Below are 23,175 nucleotides of genomic sequence, written 5' to 3' on the forward strand. Positions count from 1 at the left end.
TTGATCTCAGCTGGTGCCTCCAGGACTACAAATAGCAATAAATCACTGAAGGCACTTCCTACAGCCTCTTACTTTGCCCCAAGCCCTTCCCCCCACAGAGTAACACTGTCCGAGGTGAGAATCCAGTGGTGCAGAAGCCTGAGAAGCAACACAGCTAGGCCCTGTCTGACTTCTAAGGCACTGCAATTGGAGGAGCCCTTTCATTTTCCCCCATGCAGCAGTTCTTAAGGTTCATTTTCTAGGGTTCCCTGTGATGCAAAACCATTAGCATAAAGGAGAGGAGAGAGAGGCAGCTGCCCGCTGGCCCAGCTGCAGCCCTCAGCACAGTCTTCCCTGGAAAGACTTTCCAGGAAACCTCTGTACTGTATTTCAGATGCAAGGAACAATCCAATCTAATCTCAAGCCATTCCCAGAGCCCTTCAGTGGAGAGGGGCCAGACTGCTTCCCCCAGGGGGCACAGGGCGTGTCTGGCTGGGGTGTCTGCCCAGCTGCCACCTGCTCAGATTTTCCATCTGTTCACGCTGGCCCTGGTGCCCCTTCCCATCCTTCTGCAAGAAGGGAAGTGAGATCATATCCTGGATATAAATTATCAGTCTATGTCCACAATGGACAAACTCTCCACTCCCCTCCAAACACACACGCCTGCCTCCTCACAGCATAGTCTTGGCTATTATCTGTGCCAGCCTGGGGCTTCCCAATACAAATGCATAGTGGGCAGCATCTTGCCTCTTGGGTGATGCCTTCGCTGCATTGGACTGATGTCAGGGCCTTGACAAACTGGTGTGCACATATCTGTGCCACTTCCCTTTGAACCCGAGTGACCACACAAGCTCTTTGGTCCTGACTGAAAAGTGGCAATGTTATCGAATGATTAACAGAGGAGGTGGAGCATCAGGACTCTATAGCTGTATTGCTAGATCTGCAACACTTGGCATACTGCTTTGCGTATGGGTCTGGCTGCCAGGACTCCTGAGCTCCTGCCCTGACTGTGAAAGAAAGGTGATCTAGTCCTTAGGGGAGGGGGGGGTGCAGGGTTCCTGGGTTCTGGTCCAGACTCAGCCATTGTGCGACTTTGGGCTCTCTGTGCCTCACCTTCCCGATCTCTAAAGCAGCGCTAATAACCTCATGCATGCCTATAAAACACTTTGAAGACTCCAAGCAGGAGGCCACTTTGTTTGCCTGCAGCTATTGCACGACTGCTTTTCAGCCTTGCTCCCAGCCTTCTGACAGGCACCAACTGGGTAGAACTTACTTTCCAAACTGCTCCAGGCAACCAACCTCCCAGGACCCATTCTGCAATCAGAGGAAGGTTGAGACTGACAGCCCTTGCCTGTCTCCCTGCATGCATCTTAGGGCCAGAAATCAGCTCAGCCATGGGTGGGGCAAGCAAGTGGAGTTCCCCAGCTGTGGAGCCCCTGGGTGGGCTTTAGGAAAGAGGTGTAACTACTACAGAAACCTCTGCATGGAGCTGGGATGAGGAGGAAAGGGGCTGGGAGGTGCTTGAGGTACATGCTGTGCCTCTACCTGGCTAGACCCCCAGGTCTAGCATGGAGATGGTTAGAGATCCCTGTGTCTGGTCCTGGGAGACACAGGAACACCACACCCAATGGGAGCTTCTTTTTTTTTTTTTTAAAGAAAAATTTTAGCCAGATCAGATCCAAATCTGCTTGAATAATTCAGGAACCATATGTGGTCCTGCTACCAGCAGTATCCTCCACCCTAGCCTGGGGCTTCAGACACTTCCAATTCCTTTGTCAGGCATCCTACATGCAAGCCCAAGCCCAAAGGCTTGGGGTTCGGATGTCCCTGAGTTTCGCTTGCCTTCAGCTGTATGGCTGCAGGAGCAAGCTAGGGAGGAGTCTCCCATTTCCATAAAGTTGGCATGTAGCCAAGATCCTCCCACTGGAAGCTAACTATGAGGCTCTTGTAAGAAGTCCTCTCTACAAGCAGACAAAGGTGCACCCTCCACTACACAGTGCCATTTTAATTGCATTACCTCGGTCAGAATACTTCTCCTCCCACCATCATGGTCATGGTATTTCCCCTGCCAGGTAAGCTTGTGGGAGTTTTTGTTTGTTTGTTTGTTTGTTTTTATGGAAAAGTTTTCATGTCCCAAGTCAAATCAGCCAAATCAATTCCAAATCCATATGAATCATTCAAGAACCGTATGTGGCCCTGCTACTGGCAAGCATCCTCCACCCCCACCTGGGGCTTCAGAGACTTCCAGATCCTTTGTTGGACATCCTATGGGCAGGCCCAAGCCTGGAGGCTTGGGGTTTGGATGCCCCCAAATTTCGCTTGCAGCTACAGAAGCAAGCTAGGGAGGAGTCTCTCATTTCCATAAAGCTGGCGGGGAGCCAAGATCCTCCCACTTGAAGTTGAAGTAGGAAGTTAACTGTGAGTCCTGACCACAAGCAGATAAGAGTGCAACCCTCCACTACACAGTGCCATTTTAATTGCATTACCTCGGTCAGGGTACTGCCCCCTGTCATGTTCATAGTTTTCCCTTGCCAGGGGGAAAATCAGCTTGGTGGTCATGGTATTTCCTGCTTGTGAGAGGCTGTCCACCCCCAGCACTCATCCAGAGAGTCACCTGTGCTGCTGTTGCACAGCCCTGAGAAAAGGGGCTGGCAGGGAGAGTGAGAAGGTCTTGAGAACTGAGCAGCTCAGAGCTCAGTCCCTTGGAGTGGGCAGGGCACATTCCTTAACCCCGAGCCAGCCTCCCTGCTCCATACCTGCTCTCCTGGGCACTGCAATCGGCTGCAGCAGTTAATAGTCTCTGCTGCTCCTTCCCCCACACACGGTGGCTGAGAACAGGTCCCAAAGCCCCTCTCAACTCTGCAGCACTAAGAGGAACAGGCTCCAACGTGGGAACAGCAGAGGCACAGCTCAGATCCAAGCCAAGATACGGAGCCAAGGTTCGGTTCCAGCTCACAATGGAGACCGAGGGGTGCTGGGCACAGAGCTAGGGGCACTGGAAATGCCTGGCATGGAATCCAGGGAAGTCCCTGCAGATCCCCAACCTGAGTCAGCTTCCTCCACAGGACGGAAGGGGAGTATGTCTGGCAGGTTCCTCCCAGGCAAGGACAATGTGGGCAGGGAGGGAGACGGTCCCTGCTACCAGGTGCTGAGACTGGGCAGCAGAGGGAAGAGGCAGGCTAGAAGCTGCTGAGCTCAGGGACGTTAGAGGAGAAACTGCCCCCTCTAGTGAGGGCTTGTGCAAAGTGTCTGCTGCTGGGCAGGTGTGAACAGGCAGGGGGCTTGGGAAGCAGAAGAGAACCCATGTCTTTCTACCAGCAGGGCCCTGACTGGAGGAAACAAGAGCCACTAACTATGCCCCAGCCCCCCGTCCATCCTACAGCTCTCCGGTGCTCTTGCACCAATGCTGCCTTGGCCCTGCCAAGCCCAGGGCTGATGGTAACGCTGCGTTGTTTACTTCCTCTGGTACCAGTGCTATTTTTAATTAATTTTCTTCAAAGGGGGGGTGCGAGGGCAGGAGGAGACAGGACCTCAGGGGAACCCTAACCAGCGCAGCATCACCAGCTCCACAGGGGCTCCTCAGAGGAAGGGGGGTGGGGGTTGTCTGGCACAACAGCACCTGCCCCTTGCTTGGTGCCATGGAGTAGGGTGGATAGGGAAACTGTACCCAGCCCAGTGCTACATATCAAGGCTTTGGGACCAGTCTTGCCTCTCCTCACGGCTGAGGGCATATTCCATCCCCTTCTTGTCTGCCCACATCACATTCATACCTCTGCTCCCCTCTGCACCTAGCCCTCAGCCCCCGTCCCCAAGCCCTCACTACCCCCTCTCTCTCTCCCTCCCTCCCCCCTACAATCTGCATGCTATGTACCACAGAAGACGCCTTTCAGTTAGTATATTATGTCCCCTAGTCCTGCCTGGCTCAGGAGCCAAGGGAGCAGTCCGCAGTAATGCAAGGGACACCCTGGCATGGATGCCCCGTGACAAACTACAGCAAAACAGGACAGTGCAAAAGGAAACTCTTGCACTAGTTACCCTTGAAAGGGAGAGAGCAAGTGCTGCGTAGTCCGTGACTGCAGGAAGGATCAATCCAATTAGCGCAGTGCAGTTAAGATGGGAAAAACCCAGCTTCAATGCCATTATCTGCTGGGAGCCACAGGTGACGCACTGAAGAGCTGCAGATGGACTGGGGGCCCTCAGCTACGTGTCACTGCCTGAAACTATAGGCTCTGTGGAGCAGCCACTATCTCTTAGGCACCATCCACACCGGGAGGCCCTGCTGCTATAGACTCTCCCAGGAAAGAACATCTGGAGTAGGTGTAGCTCAAACCTCTGCTGTTGCCAAAAGCCATTATTCCAAGCCCCCATCACCCCAAAACTCAGCCAGCCAAGGTGCAGCCTGCTGGAACAGCTGTGTCATCCCCCTGCCCCTGGAGGGATCGCCCCTCATCACTCTCCTGCCCAAAAGAGCTTGGAGTTCTCATTGCCTTGCTCTGTTTGTTGGCTCCCAGCACATTGGGGCCCTGGGTGTAGTTTGCTAGGCACTCCAACAATAAAAACCTTACTGCACAGGACACTTAGCATATGCCTTATTTAAATTGTTAGAATATGTTCTCAGCCATTGTATGGTCAAATTTATTACAATCTCTAAGTGTAACATGGGACAAGGTGAGCCAGCTTAAGATAATTGTTGGTCCCATACCTGGCACTGCATTGGAACTGACTGTCCATCCCAGCCCTGGGACCATACCAAAGCTGATTCAAGACTCCCATGCAGTGCCAGGGATGAGATCAACAACCAGCAGGCTATGCTGGTATTACCTCCATGGGGCAGTTGAACAATACCTAAACATGTGTTACTTAACACAATCTGGAGACACTCCTCCCCCAAAACGTCCTACTTTGCTATGATATGATCACACTTAGCATGTGTTTTGCTGCTTATCTCCTGTATAGACTTTACCTGGTCTAAAATTAGCCTGGTCTAACCACTAAATATTTTTAAGCAATATTTAGCAAGACCTCCAACCTAGGTTTTTTTCCATTCCCTCTTTCCTGAATTTTCTAAAATGGCTCACGCCTCATTATATCCTCTTGCCGGATCACTCCCTTCACTTGTTTTTCTCTTATGCAAACTTTGCATAAGAGAAAAAAAAGTGAAGGCAAGAAAGTGCTATACCATGTTGCCATTAAGCATAGTCTGCAATGTCCAGATACTGTATTGTCACATTTTAAGTGCAGTTAACATATTCTAAGTATAATGTGCAACCAGGCCCATAGTTAACAAGAACAGCAGGAGATGCAGCACTGGCCTCTGGAGTGCCAAGAGGCTGGGAGGCTGCAGCTCTCTCCTGAGACACTTTCATACAGCACCAAGCACAATGAGGACCCAATCTGGTTTTACCTCCAGTCACTCCCACAAGATAAACATGAACTAAGACAACCACTGGAGCATGTGGTGAAGACTGGCTGGCAGGCCGCATGTGAATGTCAGTCATCTTGGGCAGGGATACTCAGTATCAAGGCTCCCTTATGTCAATACCCCCACTGTCACCACCATGCAGGAGCAGAACAACCAGCTGACTGCCTGGGCAAGAGCAAACCCACTGAAGGACCATGAAGGACTGTGAGGCAAGGGTGTCTAGAGCATCAGAAATGTCCAAGATGGAGAAAAAACCCACAAGACTGCACCTCCCCCAGATCTGTCACCTCCAGTCTGTCTGCACCAGCAGGTCAAGAACATCTGCTAGCAAAGATTATTGCTGCTGATCACAAAGGGGAGTATTTAATGTGCTAGGCATAGCGTAGAGAGGGAGATGGTGTCTGCTCCCCTGAGTTACCATCTGAAACTGAAGAGTTAAGAAGCAGAGAAAGGACTGTAGATCAGCACTTCACAGCTCTGCTAAGCATGTCAGGTCTATACTCAAAACCCCTCTGTGGAGGGCAGAGTCCTCCTTTCTGCTGGTAGGTACCTCACCTCTGCTAAGTGGGGCAAGGCTTCCGCCACTGTCCAACAGCTGACAGAGGTATATGAGGACACCCCTACATCACGAGCAATCAGCCACAGTCCCCCCGCTGCAGCTGATGCCTTCCCAGGGTGCACTGCATGCCTTGGTGGCCCAGCTGCTGAGTGGAGCTGTACAAATCCCCAGAGGCACATGGGTGTATGTGCATTCTGGTGCCTTGGCAGTGGGAGCAGCTGTCTACCACCACAACCACGTCAGTGTCGACCAGACCAAAGGCCCAGGGAAGTGAAAGGCTAGGCACCTAGAAAAGAGGCAGGTTTGCAAAAGCACAGCATGCACCTAGCTCACCTGGAAGGGTTGAGCTGCCTGAATGGGTGCTGAGCATTTCTGAAGACTGTGGCCAAAATAAAACAGAAACACAGAGATGCATTTTTTAAAAGCTAATCTACATGTTCACTGTCCGCCCATTGTAACCAGTCAGTTTCAGATTTCTTTCTAGACCATTTGTTTCTTCATCTCCCATATTCTAAGGTTCAAGCCACAAAAGCAAACTGTCTAGAACTGTCTAGTGATTCTCAGCTAGGGAGATGCAGCACCCCAGGGTGCCTTGAGATGCTTTCAAGGGTGCCATGGCATGCCATACAACGTTAGCACTGTTAGGTGCGCAAACATTATTCACAAGATAAACCCAGAGATTTCAGATAGGAATCCATAGTGTTAAAAGCATTCTGGCCTGTTGTGGGCTTTCTGAGTTCTTTGCAATAAAGGAATTGCTCCATTATTTTTCTGTAGTCAAAAACAGTGAAAACTAAGAGCTCACATTTTCCAAGAGGTGCCTCAAGCTAACAAGGGGTGCATTGAGTTTGAAAGGTTGAGAACCCACTGGTCTAGAAGCAGCGATGGAAGCAATCAGCCTAAGTTAGATAGCACATTCTGCAGAAGACTATTTTCTTGTTCCAAAAGAAAAGAAAAGAAAGAAAAAAGCTGTTTACACTGGATTTCCTGAACATCATCATAGTGTTTGAAATGAAGAAAAACAAATTGCAAAACTCAGCCCAGGATCATTCCACAGGCCTGATCTTCCCTACAATGCTTAGTTCAAGTTACTGTAGATGATCTTCTTCACTGCCAATAACTCAGCTTCAGTGAAGGCGACCACACTGAGAAACAGCACCACACAGCTATACACAGGGATTTGATTAGCAGCAAAGAATGATTGGATTAGCAGTTGATAAGTTGTTGTAACATATGAACTGCCATGTCCCTGTTGCACACTACCTCAAGCACCAGCAGCACTTCATCTTCTAAAACCTCCTCTCCTGTGACAGGCCAGCTGGCTCAAAGCAAAAAACACCAGCACCATTTAACTCAAGGTAAAGGATTTTGTGTGTGGATGGGAGCTGAATTAGAGGCAAAGCCTGAGTTATATAGCTTGATCTAATGATTCATTGAAGATGAACCATGTTGTTTTTCTACCAGTCTATTTTGGTCTAAACAAGGGATGAAATAATCTGGCTATTTTGGTGGGAAGTCACAAACACAAAATCTGTGTGAATAAGACCTTAAGAGAGAATCAAGCTAATTAAAACAGATGATCCATTGCCCAGCTCTTTGCATAGAAGAGTTTGCACCCAATCTATGGTAATATATAGCTCCACAAAGGGAACTAATCAGGGTCAACTCATAGTTGTGGGGGTAGGGAAGTGACATGACTCCAATTAACATCAGCGACCCAGGATGACCTGGGCCTTCTCTCCACTAGGACTGGACCTCAAGAGGGTTCTCTCCATGTAGAAAACACTCCCTTTTTACACTGAAGTCAAAGCCCTGGAGGAGCTCAGTCTCTATACCAGGTGCAAAGTACCAGCATACATGCAATGCTACCAGATCAAAACGGTCAGCTTATCCATCCACTTTGAAGTGATGAAAGTACCACTATACAAGGCAATGAAGAATCAGGTCCTTAGGGGGAAGATTTCACAATGGTCTAAAGGATTTAGGAGCACAGAGCCCTGTGGAAGATACTGAAATTTAGGAATCTTTGAACAATTCTTTTTGGAGGAATATCATGCATCTTCCAAGAACTTGCAGCCTGGGGTTAATACCAGTACATCAACCAACAAACTTCATTGAACACAACATCATTAAAATGCTGTTACTGAGCTGAAAACCTTTTTGGGAGGAGCAAAGGGAGCAAACCCTGACATTTGGTCATCCTACTCCCAGCCTGCTTCTCTTAGGACATCTTGGTACCGATTCTGGTCTCCCTGATACCATTTTCATGTTGCCATAACTCTAATGGACCCAATTCCTGGCTACCATAAATCAGCTTCAGTGAAGCCATGCTGATTAATACCAGCTGAGAGCCTGTCCCATTGACCTGAGCAAAGTTGCTACTGGTTTCGTATCGCTTAAGGCCAGATGTGACTATTAAATCACATAGGCTGGCCTCTTGTATAGCACAGATGATTAAGTTTCACCCAGAAACCACCGTATCAAGCCCTAAATCTCTGGTTAGCCTAAAGCATTTTGTCCCTTAGGAGACTGAGCTACGTTCCACAGGCTGAGAACAAGAGAAATGGCAGTGCCCATTTACATTTCTGCTGCTGTGATCTGCATCTGGCCCTTCATTCCTGCTGACTCCTGTCTCGCTGGATTCAATCCTGCAGGGTGCAGAGAGCTCCAGCCCTGCTCCTGGCAAGAACTGACATCAAAGACAAGTCTTGTGTGCTTAAAGTGAAGCGCATGGCAGGATCAGGCCAAGAGTGATAAGCCCTTCCTGCCAAATATTTCATTTGATCTAAAAGGAGCAGACTCAGGCGGGGTGTGGCCCCAGAGCCATTTTGAGTCAGGCTGTGCAGCAACAAAAGGGTTACAGCGCCCCTCCCTTCTATCCCTGTGAGCCCTGCCAAGTCTGCATCGGTGGCTATGGGAAACACGGATAAACAAGAGAAAGCCCTGCGGACAAGCCCAGACCAGGGGACAGTCATAAGCCAGAAAGCAGCCTCTTAAAAGGCACAAAAACAAGGTCCTCCGTATGAAACATGCATCATAGGTGGGGAGGGGGGGTCCAAAAGGCAAGAGCATTTCACCCCCTTCCCACCCAACGCCAGAATAGACAGGCTGAGAATGAAAGGCTGAGCCAAGCTGCTTGACCAAAAGCAGGGAGGGGGGAATCACAGTTGAGGGAGAAGATTTCTGAATGAATGCATTTCAGTGCTATAGTGACAGCACATTCCCACATGGATGTGGGGGAGATTCTGCAAGGAACCAAGCAAGAAGGAGCCCCTGGAATGCCTTTCCTCTCCCATGCAGCCAACAGCCCCGGAGCTATTCCTGGGCTGCCATCAGCCATTTCAATTATTAGCAAGAGACGACAAGCAGGCATGGCCACTGTCCAGCACTCACCCTATCCACCAGCTTCCCAGGGTTATATTATAGGATAATACACCGCCCTCCCAGCCAATCAGAGCTCTAAACCACATGCCAACCTGTTTTATATCACAACCTAAAATTAACACGGCCTGTTCCAGAAGAGTTGCAACCAATCAGGACAAAGGGGGAAGGCACCCAGGGCCGCTCAATTGGAAGCAGCTCTGCAATGCAGCTGGGTGACTGAGAGGTATTTTTTTTCCCCACATTGAGACGTGGTCCCTGGGACAATCTCCCACTTGCAGAGGAAGCAGCAGGAGGCCTGGGGAAGCTCTGGTCCTGAAGCAGGAAGGGACTGGAAAGGTTGGGCCAGGAGCAGGGATTTCTATAGAAGCCAGAGCTGCATGGGCAGCACCAGGGGCCTTTGGGTACCAGGGAGTCACTAGATGAAGGAGCACTGCTGGAGTCTGGGGGAAGATTTCAGGGGCTAGGAGATCAGCTCCTCTGGATTCTCCCAAAGAGGGAGAAACTCATGTATTTGCGAACTCATATGCACCCCCCTACCTCCACTTGCCCTGCCTGACCCATCCACACATTCACAAATAGTTCCCGTGCCAGAAAATAGACACGCGAAGTACACACTTGCTTCCCCCAGGACATGTGTGTGCACACACCTCCTCGCTAATCATGCCCGTGTTCTAACTCCGCACTCACAGGCCTTTCAACACACATATCATCCCCTGGCTTTACCGTCACCAAGATAAAAAGGGGAGTTTTCCAAAACATATCTGAACTAACAGGCACAGCATCCTAGACACAGAAAGTTGCCCTTTCTAACAATTGTTTAACTGATGAAGGTAAACCTTGGAAGGAATCTAACAACAGGGCTGGATGAGGGGGTCCTGGGTTCACATTCCTGCTCTACCACAGATGTTCTGTATGGCCCTGGGCAAGTCTCTTAGCCTTTCCAGCCTTCATTTCCCCACCTGTAATAATGCTGATGCTATATCCCTGCCTCCCTGGGGGGTTGTCAGGATAAAGACATTAAAGATTAAGAGGTGCTCAGCTACCACAGTAATGGGAGCCAGATAAGTACCTCAGATAGAAAGAGTCCATTTTACGGCCAGGGAGCTGGGGCGCTGCCAGCAGTGCTGGCTGGGTAGAGCCCAGAGCAATCAAAGCCCTGGGAAGTTGGAAGGATGAGCTGCTGAACCAAGCCCTCCTCTGTCCAGGGAAGGGAAGGAGTTGCTAAGCTGGACTGTGCAGACTGGCTTGTGCCCACGGAGGCCCAGGGAAATAGGCAGTGACTAGAAAACCCACTGCCCAAAACAACCCTCAGCAAGCTGCCCACTTGCAGGTTATTTCCACCGTAAGCCACAGCTGGGTGGGTGTGTCAAGAGGGAAGGGAACAAAGACGGTTTTACAAAGATGCCAGAAAGAAACCATTACCACAAAATTTGGTTCAGAGATGCCACAGAATACACAGGGCCCAGTGGACCCTAAACCCAAATCCTAAATCTGCTTTTTGATCCACGCTGCTCCTGAATAGGTGCCATGTTGCAGCCCAGGGGTGGCTGCATTTCAGTGGTTGGGGAAGTGGTTCTAATAATATACACAGAGCCAGCAGGTGGGTCAGGAAGGGGAAGAAATTTGGCTGAAAGAGGAGAGGCAGAGAGGATCTGATATATTTGAGACACTTTTGTGCAGCACCAAGCGCAATGGGGGCTCAGCCTGGTTTCACCTCCAGTCACTATCACAAGATAAATGTGAACTCAGATGACAGGCAGAGCAGATGGGGAAGGCTGGCTGGCAGGCTGCACACTGGTGTTGGTCATTCAGGGCTGGGCTGCTCAGCACCACAGCTCCATCATGTCAATACTCTCACCATTACCATCACACAGGAGCAGAACAACCAACTGATCGCCTGCAGCAGCAGCAAACTCACTGCTATGACCATGGAGGACTGGGAAGGGCAAGGGCTCCTAACACATCAGAGATGCTAGAGACACAGCAAAGACCCACAAGGCTGCACCTCCCCTGAGGCTGTTACCTCCAGTCTCTCCTTGACAGCAGGCCAGGAACATCTCATGGGATGGTGACCTCCTAGCAGATGGGTCCAGCCTTCCCTTGGGAGCCTTATGTTGCTCCCCCTCACCTCATCCACCTCATCGGCAGGCTACTTTACTGCTATCCAGCCAACTCATTATACAATGGACTATGGTAACACTCAAACCCCCATTCATGGAGCAGGACCCACAGTGCTGGGTGCTGTACAAACAGTGATGATGGGACAGACCTTGTCCTGAAGAGCTTACTTGTTTCTTAGTGGCCCCGTTTCTCCTCACAAAATGCCCGGAAGTCACAAAGCACTTCCTTTTCCTCTGAACATGATAGGAATACCAGGGTCCTGGGTACCAATCTGACACTGCCCTACTTGATGTTCCGGGGCAAGACATTTTCTCCCCTGTGCTTCAGTTTCCCCACCTGTAATAACATGCTGAGCAATCTCATGGCAACGCTACACGGCATGGAGCTAAGGTTTTCTAAGAAGCCTAACCTTAAGAACATGCTTTATATGAAGGAGCTCCCTTAGCCTCTCTCAAAAGCCCAGTTTAAACCAGAAGTGGTTTGAGACTCTCAGGTAGGAGGTCCCAGGACTCCAAGGCAGCATTATTTCCACTGCAAAGGAGCAAGAGTGGGCATCAGACTGAGATCAGCAGGTTCTGAGCTGGATTCTGCTCCCAGTTACCCAGAAGCAAATCCAGAGCAGTTTGTCAGTCTCCAAGAGAACCATTCACTGCCTCAGCCCATCTTCAGGCAGGTGCCTGAGGTCTGACTCGGTGATGGGACATGCTCAACACACACAGCCATAAAGATCATACTGCTGTCCTTGCCCCAGTCCCAGGAGAACCCCTTGCCTTTCTTCCAGCAGCTGCAAGGCCTCCAGAGAAGGCAGCACAAGCTGTTCTGGACGTATATCTCCTGGATCATTCAGGATGTGCTAGGTGGAAGAGGAGTGGTGGAGAGGAGCTGAACTTTGTGGGGCAGAATTTGAGGACAACTGCCTTTGGGTTTAGGGGACAGGGCATGGTGAAGCGCTGCCTCCTGGGTTCTGGGTAAATGGGTGGCAGAGGACTGTGCCTTCTGGATCTGGGCGAGAAGTGTCAGAGAGGCTCTGCCTGTTGGATTCAGGGTGGGAGCTTGCAGGGGGCTCTGCCTTTCATTTCTCTCGCTCTCCCATTACAGCTTGTTCTGATAGCATTAAGCATTCCCTGGCCAAAGCAACATCTCCCAAGCAATGGGAGAGGCTGATAAAAGCCACCTCATCACCCTAGCCCCACTCACATACAAGCGCTGGCACCTTCCTGTCTTGCTAACACTGCCCTCCCTGCCAGACAGGCAACCAGCTAAAGATCCCTCCCCACCCCCAGCCATCCCCAGCACAGAGCCTCGCACTAAGGCCTGGCTCCCAAGGGCAGCTGCTTCTCGCCCCGCTGGGCTTAATGGTGAGACAGACAGAGAGTCCTCAGAGGCCCAGATCCTCTCCCATCCCACGCCACCACACCACATCATTGCTACAAAATGGTGGCAGCCACTATTCCCCACCAACCCTTGTCTGCAGAAGGCCCCACATCCCCAAGCCCCTTTTTCAAACTCCACAGCCAAGTGTTCAGCTTGCAATGGAAAGAAGTGTGCTCTCCACCCCAGGCCACCCCAGGGGGCAGCACTGCAGTGACTTTGGCCAAGGAGAAGGACTGCTTGCCCCACACAGCTGCTTGGAAAAATTCCCCATCTCCTTCCACATCCTGCCTCATCCAGCATAACCAGTAAGAGGCAGACTGAAAACCAGCCCAAAACAGGGCACCACCAGGGACAGCATGTGCTACTTGGTATGGAGAACAGAGAAGGGGTTAGGTGCAGATGGCCAGGTCTCCATCCAATGGGGATGCCTACATGGGTGCAATCCTGAAAGTGAGTCCAGCAGGCCAGGAGATCACATGGCAGTCCAGAGAGAAGCTGTCCACTGGGGATGGGGACAAAGGGATAGTGCGCGTTTCTGAGGGTCTCTTTACCAGGGTTGGGGGGGCAAGGGAGGGGCAGTGTGCTTGTGTGTGAGATTTGGTGGCTCTTTTTTCAATGGTGGTTGGGGTCTGTGCACACAATCTGGAACATCTCTTTCCCATGGGAGGGGGGTGCATGTGTGCACACACAGGAACACATGCATGCATATGCATGTAAGATATTTAGCAGATCTCTTTCCTCTGCTGGGATTGTGTGTGCACACAAGCAGAAGGGTCAGCTTCTCCCAGGGATGCATGTGTGGCATCACATGAGTGCAAATTGATAGGTCCCTTCCTAACAGGGCGAAGATGGCACAGCAGTGCAGAGGCGCACCTTCCAATACAGATCTGCACACCTGTCGCTTCCCGCCCAGCAAAACAAAACAAATCCTTGCAAGAACAAAGGACAGCCCCAGGAGACTCCAAACCAACGCCTCCCTCACAAACTGCTGGAAACAACCAGTTGCCCTCCTCCCCACTCACCCCAGCCCAGGGCCCCCATCCCAGCAGGCATTTCACTGCCAGCAAAGGTGGAGCTCAGCTCTTGCCACATGCAGACTCAGTGGCTGCAAACCAGGGACATAGTCCCAGCTTCACCAAGAGAGACAGGGCCCACAATGGGTCAAAAAGTAAGACAGGACAGAGAGGGACTGTCTCCTGTTGTATCACAGACAAGAAACTTCTTCAAATAACTGGGGAGTTAGAGACTGAAACCTTCAAGCAGGCGATGAAAAGGAACGTCTGACACAGCCAGGAGAAAGGTAGAAGGGAATTAGGTGGGAATGCACCGCAGACCGAGATGCCACCCAGGCCCACAGGGGATCTGAAGCCAGACAGAGTAGGAGGGTCCAACCTGCAGGGGACACAGAATCTTGGAGCCTGCATCTTTTAGGTGCTGGCCAGGGTTGTAAAGCTCTTGATGTTAATGAAGGACCAGAGAATGGAGCTAACAAGAGCATGTGTACGGGTGTGGGCAGGCGAGCATATGATTAGTGTCTCTTTCATATGCATGTGTCTGTTTGCATTTTGTGTGCCTCCATGCCAGCAGCCACAAGTGTGTGTATGATGAGTATCACTGTGTAATGGGCGTGTGTATGCAGATAACAAGGGCCTCTGTCTAATGGCTGCAGTCAGTATATAGATCACAAGGGTCTCTGCCTAATGGTTATGGGGGAGGGGGTGTTGATTATGAGGGTCTTTAACAGGAGTGAATGTGCCTGTGTTTAAGTGCTACGAGTGTCTCTCAAATGGTAGCGGTGGGTATACAGATGCCAAGGGTCTCTGTCTAATGGCTGTGGGTGGATATAACACAGGGTCTCTGTCAAATCCTAGCAGCAGGTGTATAGACTGTAAGGGTTAGAGTCCCTTACACTATGGGTGTATAGACTGTGAGGGTCCCTGTCCAATGGTAGTACATGCATCTATAGATTACCAGGGTCTCTGTCCATGGGTACAGGCAAGTATATAGACTGTGGGGGTCTCTGCCTGATCTCATCCCACTGCATTCCCACAGCAGATGCCTGCAATTTGTCACTGATGAAACACTCCCCATACTGGAGCGCCTTGGCAGGATGCTTTCCCGGGTACTGCACAGACCCTCCAGCCTAAACTCCCAGCTGTGTACCCAGCTTCTGCAGCTCACTATGTGAGCCTGGGAAGAACAGCTGTGATAAACATGCCAGCTCGCTCCTCCATCCCTTGAGCATCCTGGCCCCTCCACACTCGCAGACCACAAACACCAGCCCGGGGAAGCATCCATTGTGGCTAAGCTGCTCTATGATGCTGCCCAGCCCTTGTGTGCAACCCAGCGAGGTGTCCCTGCCAGAAGCACAGTGGCATCTGGACTCAGGGTAGGGGAGGGAGTGGGGAGATGGTCCCAAAGTCAGGACCTTGCTGGGTGAGCAGTGAAGGAAGTGCCCACCAATGTTCATGAGCGAACCCATCCCTCCTGCCTCCCATGCCAGGGAGGGGCTCCCCTTCCACCCTGCTGCTTCCTCCAAGCCCCCCCTGTGCTCTCCAGCCTCCAATGGAGGGAGCCATGACCCACCCCTGTCTTCCCTCCCACCTGCTCATCCTCAGCGCCCCCCCAGGACCTCCTCCATCCCCCTCTCCCAATACAGCCCCTCCACACTGCCTGTCCCCATGCCACGCCCACCTGGACCCCCGCTACCAGCCCCCCACCCCACCCCACTCCCCGCGAGAAGCGCCTTCACAACCCTGTAGCATCAATCGACAGCTCCTGCCCCACTTCTCCCCCCACAACAGGAGAAGGTGCCCAGTGGAGAGGAAGGTCCTCGCCCCCATGGCTCCCCACTCCAGGTGGCACAGCCAGAAGTCTGTGCCCTGCACCGCCCCTGCGCGGCAGCCCAGGGCCCCTGGCCCCACCCCATGCACGCAGCCCCGCACCACCCTCACCCCACATCCGCCAGGCAAGGCAGAGATCGCAGCCCTCAGCCCTCGCCTGGCAGAGCTGCACCCACCCCTTTGCACAGAGCCGGGGGCCCCCGTGCCCAGAGCCCCGGACCCCACCCCAGGCACAGAGTCCGAATTACACTTTGACTCTTGAGGGGGGGCGCAAAAAAATTGGACTGCCCATCGTGATACCCTAATAAAATTGGAGCCCCCTCAGCTTATGGTTTTCAAATCTGACAGGGGGGCTCTCGTGTCTTATGAGGCCGCCCGTAATTCAAACCCTGGCCGGACCCCCCCCCAGACAGAGCCCTGGCCCTCGCCCCATGCGCAGGGCCGGGCCGCCCTGCCGTGAGCATCCCCCGCCGGCGCCTCCCTCCCTCCTACCTGCTCCATGCCGCGCCCTCACTGCGCGCCGGCGGCCGGGAGCCCGGCGCGGTCCATGCCGCTCGCCCCGGCCCTGCCCGGCCCGGCCCGGCCTCCGCCGCCAGCGTGCGAGTGTGAGTGTGAATGCGAGTGTGTGCGAGCCTCGCCCCCTCCCAGCCATCCCCCGCCCCCGCGCTGACAGCCACAGCGGGCGGGTCATGTGAGCATCTCCTCTCCCAGGCCTGCTCAGGAGGTGCCAGCCGAGCCGCCCCCCGCCCAGCCCGAGCGCCCCCAGCCTCCTGGACCCCACCCTGGGTGGAGGAATGAACCCCCCATCCGTGCCCCCGGCCTCAGCTCCCGCCCCTCCTCGCCAGGGCACAGCGGCTCCCGCCTGTCCTCATGTGACACTCCCGCAGGCGGAATTCCCACCGCCCGGCCGAGAGCAGGGGCGGGAGCTGCGCCCAGAGGCCAGGACTTAGCCCTCTTGGGGGACAGAGTCCACCTCCTCCGCCCCAAGGCCCGGGGAAGCCAGGACTGAGACCCCAGTGAGAGGCTGGTGGGGGTAGGCATGTAGGGGGCGAGTCCCAGGAGTGTGGGGTGTGGCAGCCAGGAGCCTGCACTGCTCTGGGCCCATTAGGGAGGCCAGGGAAGTTGTGGGGGGAGGAGAGTCCTGCCTGGTTGTCATCAGAGAAGTCCCATGCAGTTAGAAAGGAGGAAAGGGTCTTGCTTTCTTTCACCAGAGCACCTTTCTCATAGGTTTCATGCCCTTTGCGTTAAGACCCATTTTACAGGGGGGGAAATTGAGGCTGAGACATGGGACAGGTCTGTCTGTAGGTATTTGAATAAGATAAGGGGGGCTGCCACCTCCAAATAGGACACACTAGGTCTCTGAATGCCAGAAGCTGTCAGGGGAGAGGTAACAGACGGATCAGTCTGAGTAGGCCCTTCATGTATTACTCCTCCCCTTAGCACACACTCTCTGCCATGGTGAGGCACCAGGCACGGGGCGGGTAGGGCAACTCTTACCTACTCAGGGTTCAGGCAGGTGCAGCAAGTCTACAACAGAGCTGGGAACAGAAGCTGGAGACCTGACTCCCAGTCCCGCCCCACCTGCTCTAGCCATCAGAGCTTGAACCCAGGCCTGGAGTCCTGCTACCTCCCAAATACCTTGCCCCAAACCGATCACTGGCTGGCAGGGAAGGGCCGGGAGGAGGCCCACTGAGAACATGAACTTGATTTCAAGCCGGCCGCCTACCACAGCAGCAATTATCCTCCATGAGTAATTTGTCTGCGGCACATGGCGTGTGCCATGGCATTTCACAGGAAGGCATCAGCTCCCCCAAGCATTGATAAATATTTGCTTGGTAGTGTGCTAGTGCCAGGAACAATGATGTTAGCTGGAAATTTCTAAAAGCCAGAGAGGCTTCAGCCTCGTGGTGGGGTGGGGAGGCTGCTTGCGTGGGACTCGGAGGTCCTGGGCTCTCTGCCCTGCTCTGCTACTGGCTGGTAGTATGACTGTGCAATTGCCTGTGCCTCTGTTTTTGCTCCCTCTCTCCATATCTGTGTTTAGACTTGCAAGCACAGTGGGGCAGGAACTGTCTCCCACCAGCTAGTGGCAGAACGATGAAGCATTGGGCCCTGTCAGTGCCGCCACTTGGACTCTGGAAGGGAGACCAGAAAGCAAACAAAGTCCCAAGCAGCTGAAGCTCCTAACTAGGTTACTAGGGTAGGAGTCAGCTGCAGGAAGAACTGATGGAAGCTATTATGCTCAACTTCATGTCTTCCTGCAGTGCCCCTCTTCCTCCACTTCACAGTCAGAGTGGTTAGGCAAAGGGGGTGGGGGGGTGGAGACGAGACTCAGAGGCAGGATTCCTGGGTTTTACTCCCATTTTGGGGTCTAGTGATTAGAGCAGGGGGAATGTGCATCAGGATTTCTGGGGAGTATTCCAGTGTCTTCAAAGTGTAGGTCACTGATTAGGACGGGGGCTGGAAAATAAATTCCTGGATTCCAATCTCAGCTCTAGATGGCTAGAGCATAACAAACTGGATCAAGTTCAAGATTTTTATTCCCTTCCCTCAAAGGGAGTGTAGGCTAGTGATTAGAGCTCAGGAAGCCTGGGTTCTTATTCCTATCCCTCCTTCAAACACCAAGGGCCCAGGGTTGTGAGGAGTGGAAAGGCGGCTTTGTCAGCAAGCACTTGAGAACTGGGATGGCTTCAGGCAGGTACAGGGCAAGGGGGAAGGAGAGGACTGTTACGATTAGCAGTCAGCCTTCATTCAAAATGATTCATTTGATTTTTGAAAACAATCAATTTATAAAGGGAAAAAAATAAACGTTCACCCATCCAGAAGGGCCAGAATTGCCAACTGAAGCCAGGTGCACCACACCAAGCCAAGCCAAGCCTGGGAGCTCTCTTCTGGCAGATATAGCCAAGAATTGGTGCCAAGGACACAGGAGAAATCCTATCCAGGCCTTAACTCTGGCTGCCCCAGGTGGATCCTGACTACACAACATTCAGGAGCCTGGAAAGTCCCACTGGGCCTGAATGGGACACACAGAAGTTGTGGAGCTGGATTTCTGTGCCAACCTAGAATGGACACTGTCCTTCTGGGCAGCAGGGAAGCAACCAGTATCATGGGTGCAGCTGCTAAATACATTAGCGCAATTTAGACCCTTAGAGCTGAGCCCCATGCTGGCCTCCCCAGAGCTGTGAAGGAGCAGGCACAGAGTGACGGTGACACATATAGCAAACAAGCCAGGTCTACTACTCTCCTCAGGACATGCTTGACCATGCAAGCAGATGCACTCAGGCACTATGCCCTTGCAGTCCTGCCAGTAAGCTGCAACAGCTGGCCCCACATGAAGAGCCAGAGGACACCAGCTATCCTCATCCCTGGGAGCGGCTTCCCCACTGACCTTTCCCTGTCCTGGGGCAGGCTCCAAAGGGGATGAGACTCCCTCCTTGAGGCCAGAGTTGGGGCACCGCCCCTTGGCACCACAGGGAAAGAAACTGACATGCCCTAAGCACGATCTCTCTCTCTCACACACATATATTCCCTCTCTCACTCTCTCTCCTTGGTCTCTGTCTGAGGTACTGGGTGGGTAAGACACACATAAACATGATTAAATGGCTTTGGTCACACACATGCACTGCCACACTGTCCCACACTCAGAAACAGCCTCTCCTTCTCACACACACTTGCATTCACACCCCAGTTTTGTCACGCTCTTGCATGTGCATATGTACACTTTCACACTGTCTCATGAAGTCACAAATGGATTTAGGCACCTTGTTTACCTCCGTTTCAGTGATAAGGCAGACATCTTGGTAGGAGTTAACCTAAATGGATTTGTGAATCTGGGCCAAAGTGTCCCAACATACCATCGCCTTGTCTCCTTCACCCACAGACATACACAAAATGAGTCCAGACTGGCACACCACCTCCCACCCCTCAGTGGCATTGGGAAGCAGGTCACTAACTCCAGTCTGGGTCCTGCCCTCTGTGCTCCAGTACTATTTCTAAACACAAACTCCCAGAACACAAGCTCATGGCCAGAAGAAGGCAGGCAACCCTGACTCCCTGAGACGGGCAGTCCAGCTGCATCAAGGGGACCCGGCCAGGTGGCTGACAGGCAGGCAGGTGGGATTTGCCAGGCTGCTCTCATTTGTCGATGGTGCTGTCTCCCAGCGCCTCTTTAAGTGCTTGCTTGGCAGGACTTGGCTTTTCAATCACAGAGCTGGCACAGGGGAAAATGACCAGGACAACGAACAGAGACAGGCAGCAGAACGTAGTCCCCTTCTCCCGGGCAGGGGAGAACGTCACGCATGACAGGGCAGGGTTTTGGTTCCAACCAGACCAGGAGAGATGCCCACCCACAGAAAGAAGGATCCACTGGTAAAGACCATGAGTGATGTGGTTGTTAACATACAGCTGCAGGAGCCAGGATGCCCGGGTTCTATTCTTGGCTCATCACGTGACCTTGTGCAAGTCACTAGCATTTTGGAAACCGGCCTGATTTTGGAACGGCCTCAGTGTTGGGGACAGGCTAGCCTGAGACATCTGAGGCCTGGTCTTCAAGGATGTTCACTCTTGAAGCCCAGACACACCCTTCTTCTCCCTGAAAGTTCAAGACTGATTGCAGCATCTCAGCATGGACAGCCAGCATCTGCAACCAGTTCTGAGCTGTTGCAGTGCCCACCATATCCAGTGACAGAGGTGCACACTGGGGTAACAACAAGGCACTGGTGACTCTACAGCCCAGCACTATCAAAATGTGACAGGTGACCAGGCATGGATCTTCAAGCTGGAGACGAAGAGTCAGCAAAGGCAGCTCCAGCCAACAAGACATGCCTTGCGTGCATTCATGCACATGGAGGAAGGCTTCATAGGGTGATCTAGGCATTGGTGACCAGGCACTGAAGTGTAACAGGGAGGCTATTATCCAGAATGTGTGCTGGATGGTAAAATACAGCAAGCAGAGCCCTCGCCCATGCCGGCTGGAAGAAAGCAGCTTTTGTCTCCAGGCTTATCTGGCTTTGAACCTCTCCAGGAAACAGGAGGAACTTTGCTGCTTTTTGATGCTAATGAGAAGTTAAAAATAAGATCTGAGCTGGGCAGCCATATTGGGGCTTCTATACGTTGGGGAGGAGGGAGTGTTTCAGCAACGCCTCTGACAAAGGAAGCTTTATAGATGGAGCCTGGTGGAGGGAGAAGGGGGCTAGAACCCAGGGTAAGCCAGACAGCTAGTATACTGTAGGCAGAAGGGTTTCTTTAGGGCCCTTGGACTGAGCTAAGTTGCCTTCGGCCCTAGTCTTAGCACCCTCCTTACCCCCATTCACACTCCAGTTTAGGGTGGGGTGGGGTGGCTCTGCACTGAACAGCAAGTGGCTCTGTGTTTCCAAGCAGAGGGATCCACACATGGCTGTGAGCATGCATACATGTGAGACTATGCATGTACATTCATGACACATGGCTGCCTACCTGTGCACACTTCCGCATGTGTGTGTGGACATGCTTGAGGGTAAATTCCCATTCTACCTACCTGCTGCCAGCATGACATTATGGGACAGTTGCTAGAAGACTCCTAGGGCAACAGAGAGGACAGTTGGTCTTTTCCAGCACAGTCCCAGCCCATCAGCACCCCAGCAGACCCAGGCACCAGAAGAGGAATTTGGTCCTTGGTCATGAGACTGATCACACAGCAGCCTCCATATCCCCATGCAGAGGACTCCCTAAGTGTTTCTCATGCCCTGCATACAGGAGTCACGGGCCCCTTCAAGCCACACTCAGGCATTGGTGTAGCTCAGGGTACTGAATTGGCTCCCATCACTGTAGTACGTGATCAGCTTCCACAGTGCTGGGCTGAGTGGAGTCTGGCTGGAGGCTGTAGGGACTAGGGGAGGGAGCACAGCTGGTGATTAAAGTAGCAAGCCTTTCACCAGCAGGAGGGTTTTACAGCAGTTTCTAAGGTCAGTCTGCCTGGGCATTCACCACGTCTCCTCTGGCAGGTCCCTCCCCATCCTGTTGAGAGCCTGAGAGAGCATTTTCCTACCTGTCCCTGGAGTTTTGTGATGGGTGTCATTCCCAGTTGTCTTGGGAGTGGAGGTGTGGTCCCTAATAGTGCTCAGATTGAACTCAGCAAGGTGCTGGAGGACTTGATTAGTGGCTGCTGGGGAAGCAGCGTCTACTCACCATAGGTGACCAGTGCAGGAGCCTGCATTGTTGGATCTTCGAGGAAGAAACCATCTTCTCCTGTGTCTGCACAGCACCTAGCACCAAGGGAGCCTGGTCTATACCTGGGTCTCCTACTCGCCCCTGCAACACAAATAAGAATACAGGCAAATCCATGTAGAACAGGGGCAGGCAATTATTTCAGGCGGATGGCTGCTTACTGAGTTTTGGCAAGCCATAGAGGGCCACATGACAGGCAGCCAGGGGCAGAAAAATATTAATTTTCTAAATTTTTTAGGGGCCCTGCGGGCTGTATTTTGCCCACCCCGACATAGAACATAGGCCCCTGGATATCGCGGTTATACTGCAGGTAGCCCAGGATCAGAACAGCTATCAGTTACACCCTATGAGCCATGGTTCCCACCCCCTCTCCAACTCCAAGAGATGACAATTTCTATATTTCAAAGGTGACCTCATTGCCTTCATCAGGGTGAAGGAAAGAGAACGGTGAAAGTGTTCTTTGTTTCTGCTTCTTTCTTACTAAATACTGGCCATTCTTTGAGGGGCTCAGAAAATGGACAGAGAAAGCGATAGGGCCAGTGGTAGGAAATCTTTAGCCATGATAGCCTTTCACCATGCTGTTCATAGATTCACAGGTTCATAGATGTAGGGTCAGAGGGGACCTGAGGAGATCATCAAGTCCGACCCCCTGCCATGGGCAGGAATGAATACTGGGCTCATATGACCCCTGGTAAGTTTAAGCTCATATGACCCCAGCTAGCTAATTATCAAGCCTTTTTTTAAAAACCCCCAAGGTAGGAGCCAGCACCACTTCCCTTGGAAGCTGGTTCCAGCTCCTGGCCACCCTGACTGTGAAGTAGCGCCTCCTGATGTCCAGCCTGAACCTACTCTCAATCAACTTATGGCCATTATTTCTCATTACTCTGGGGGGTGCTTGGGGGAACAGGGTCTCTCCCATTCCCCGCTGGTCCCCCCTGGTAAGTTTATAGACAGCCACCAGATCACCTCTCAGCCTTCTCTTGTGAAGGCTGAACAGGTCGATTAGTTATTACAGTATTAGACTTGAACAGGCATTAGTAACTCCCCACGCATACACACACTTGAAAAAGCCTGGCAGAAGATCCTTTTCCTCCCCCTGCCAAGCTCACTTGTCCATCCTTTGCAAGTCCTCACTGCACATGTTGTACGGTTGGCCGCAGTCTTCTGTGATGGAAGGGCTGTCTGTGTAGAGGCGTACAAAGAGTGCCCAGATGAGCACCATCTACTGGCACCTTACAAGCACCTCAGTGTTATAGGGCCTATTACAAAGGGTTTCTTCTGGCTGTTGC

The 23,175-nt window shown here is 52.3% G+C and overlaps 1 protein-coding gene across 1 annotated transcript in view; it reads right to left on the reverse strand.

Annotated features, from left to right (window-relative positions):
* ARHGAP23 (Rho GTPase activating protein 23) overlaps positions 1 to 16,304 on the reverse strand; it is a 142,640-nt gene extending 126,336 nt beyond the window's left edge. The window contains exon 1 of the mRNA XM_090044587.1: positions 16,175 to 16,304. Within this exon, the coding sequence (XP_089900713.1) occupies positions 16,175 to 16,183 (9 nt within the window). The 5' untranslated portion in view covers positions 16,184 to 16,304. The remainder of the gene's footprint in view (positions 1 to 16,174) is intronic.
* Between the last annotated feature and the right edge of the window lie 6,871 nt (positions 16,305 to 23,175).

The sequence above is a fragment of the Crocodylus siamensis genome, chromosome 4, assembly GCF_052110815.1.
Source record: "Crocodylus siamensis isolate JL-2025a chromosome 4, ASM5211081v1, whole genome shotgun sequence".
Taxonomy (NCBI): Eukaryota; Metazoa; Chordata; order Crocodylia; family Crocodylidae; genus Crocodylus; species Crocodylus siamensis.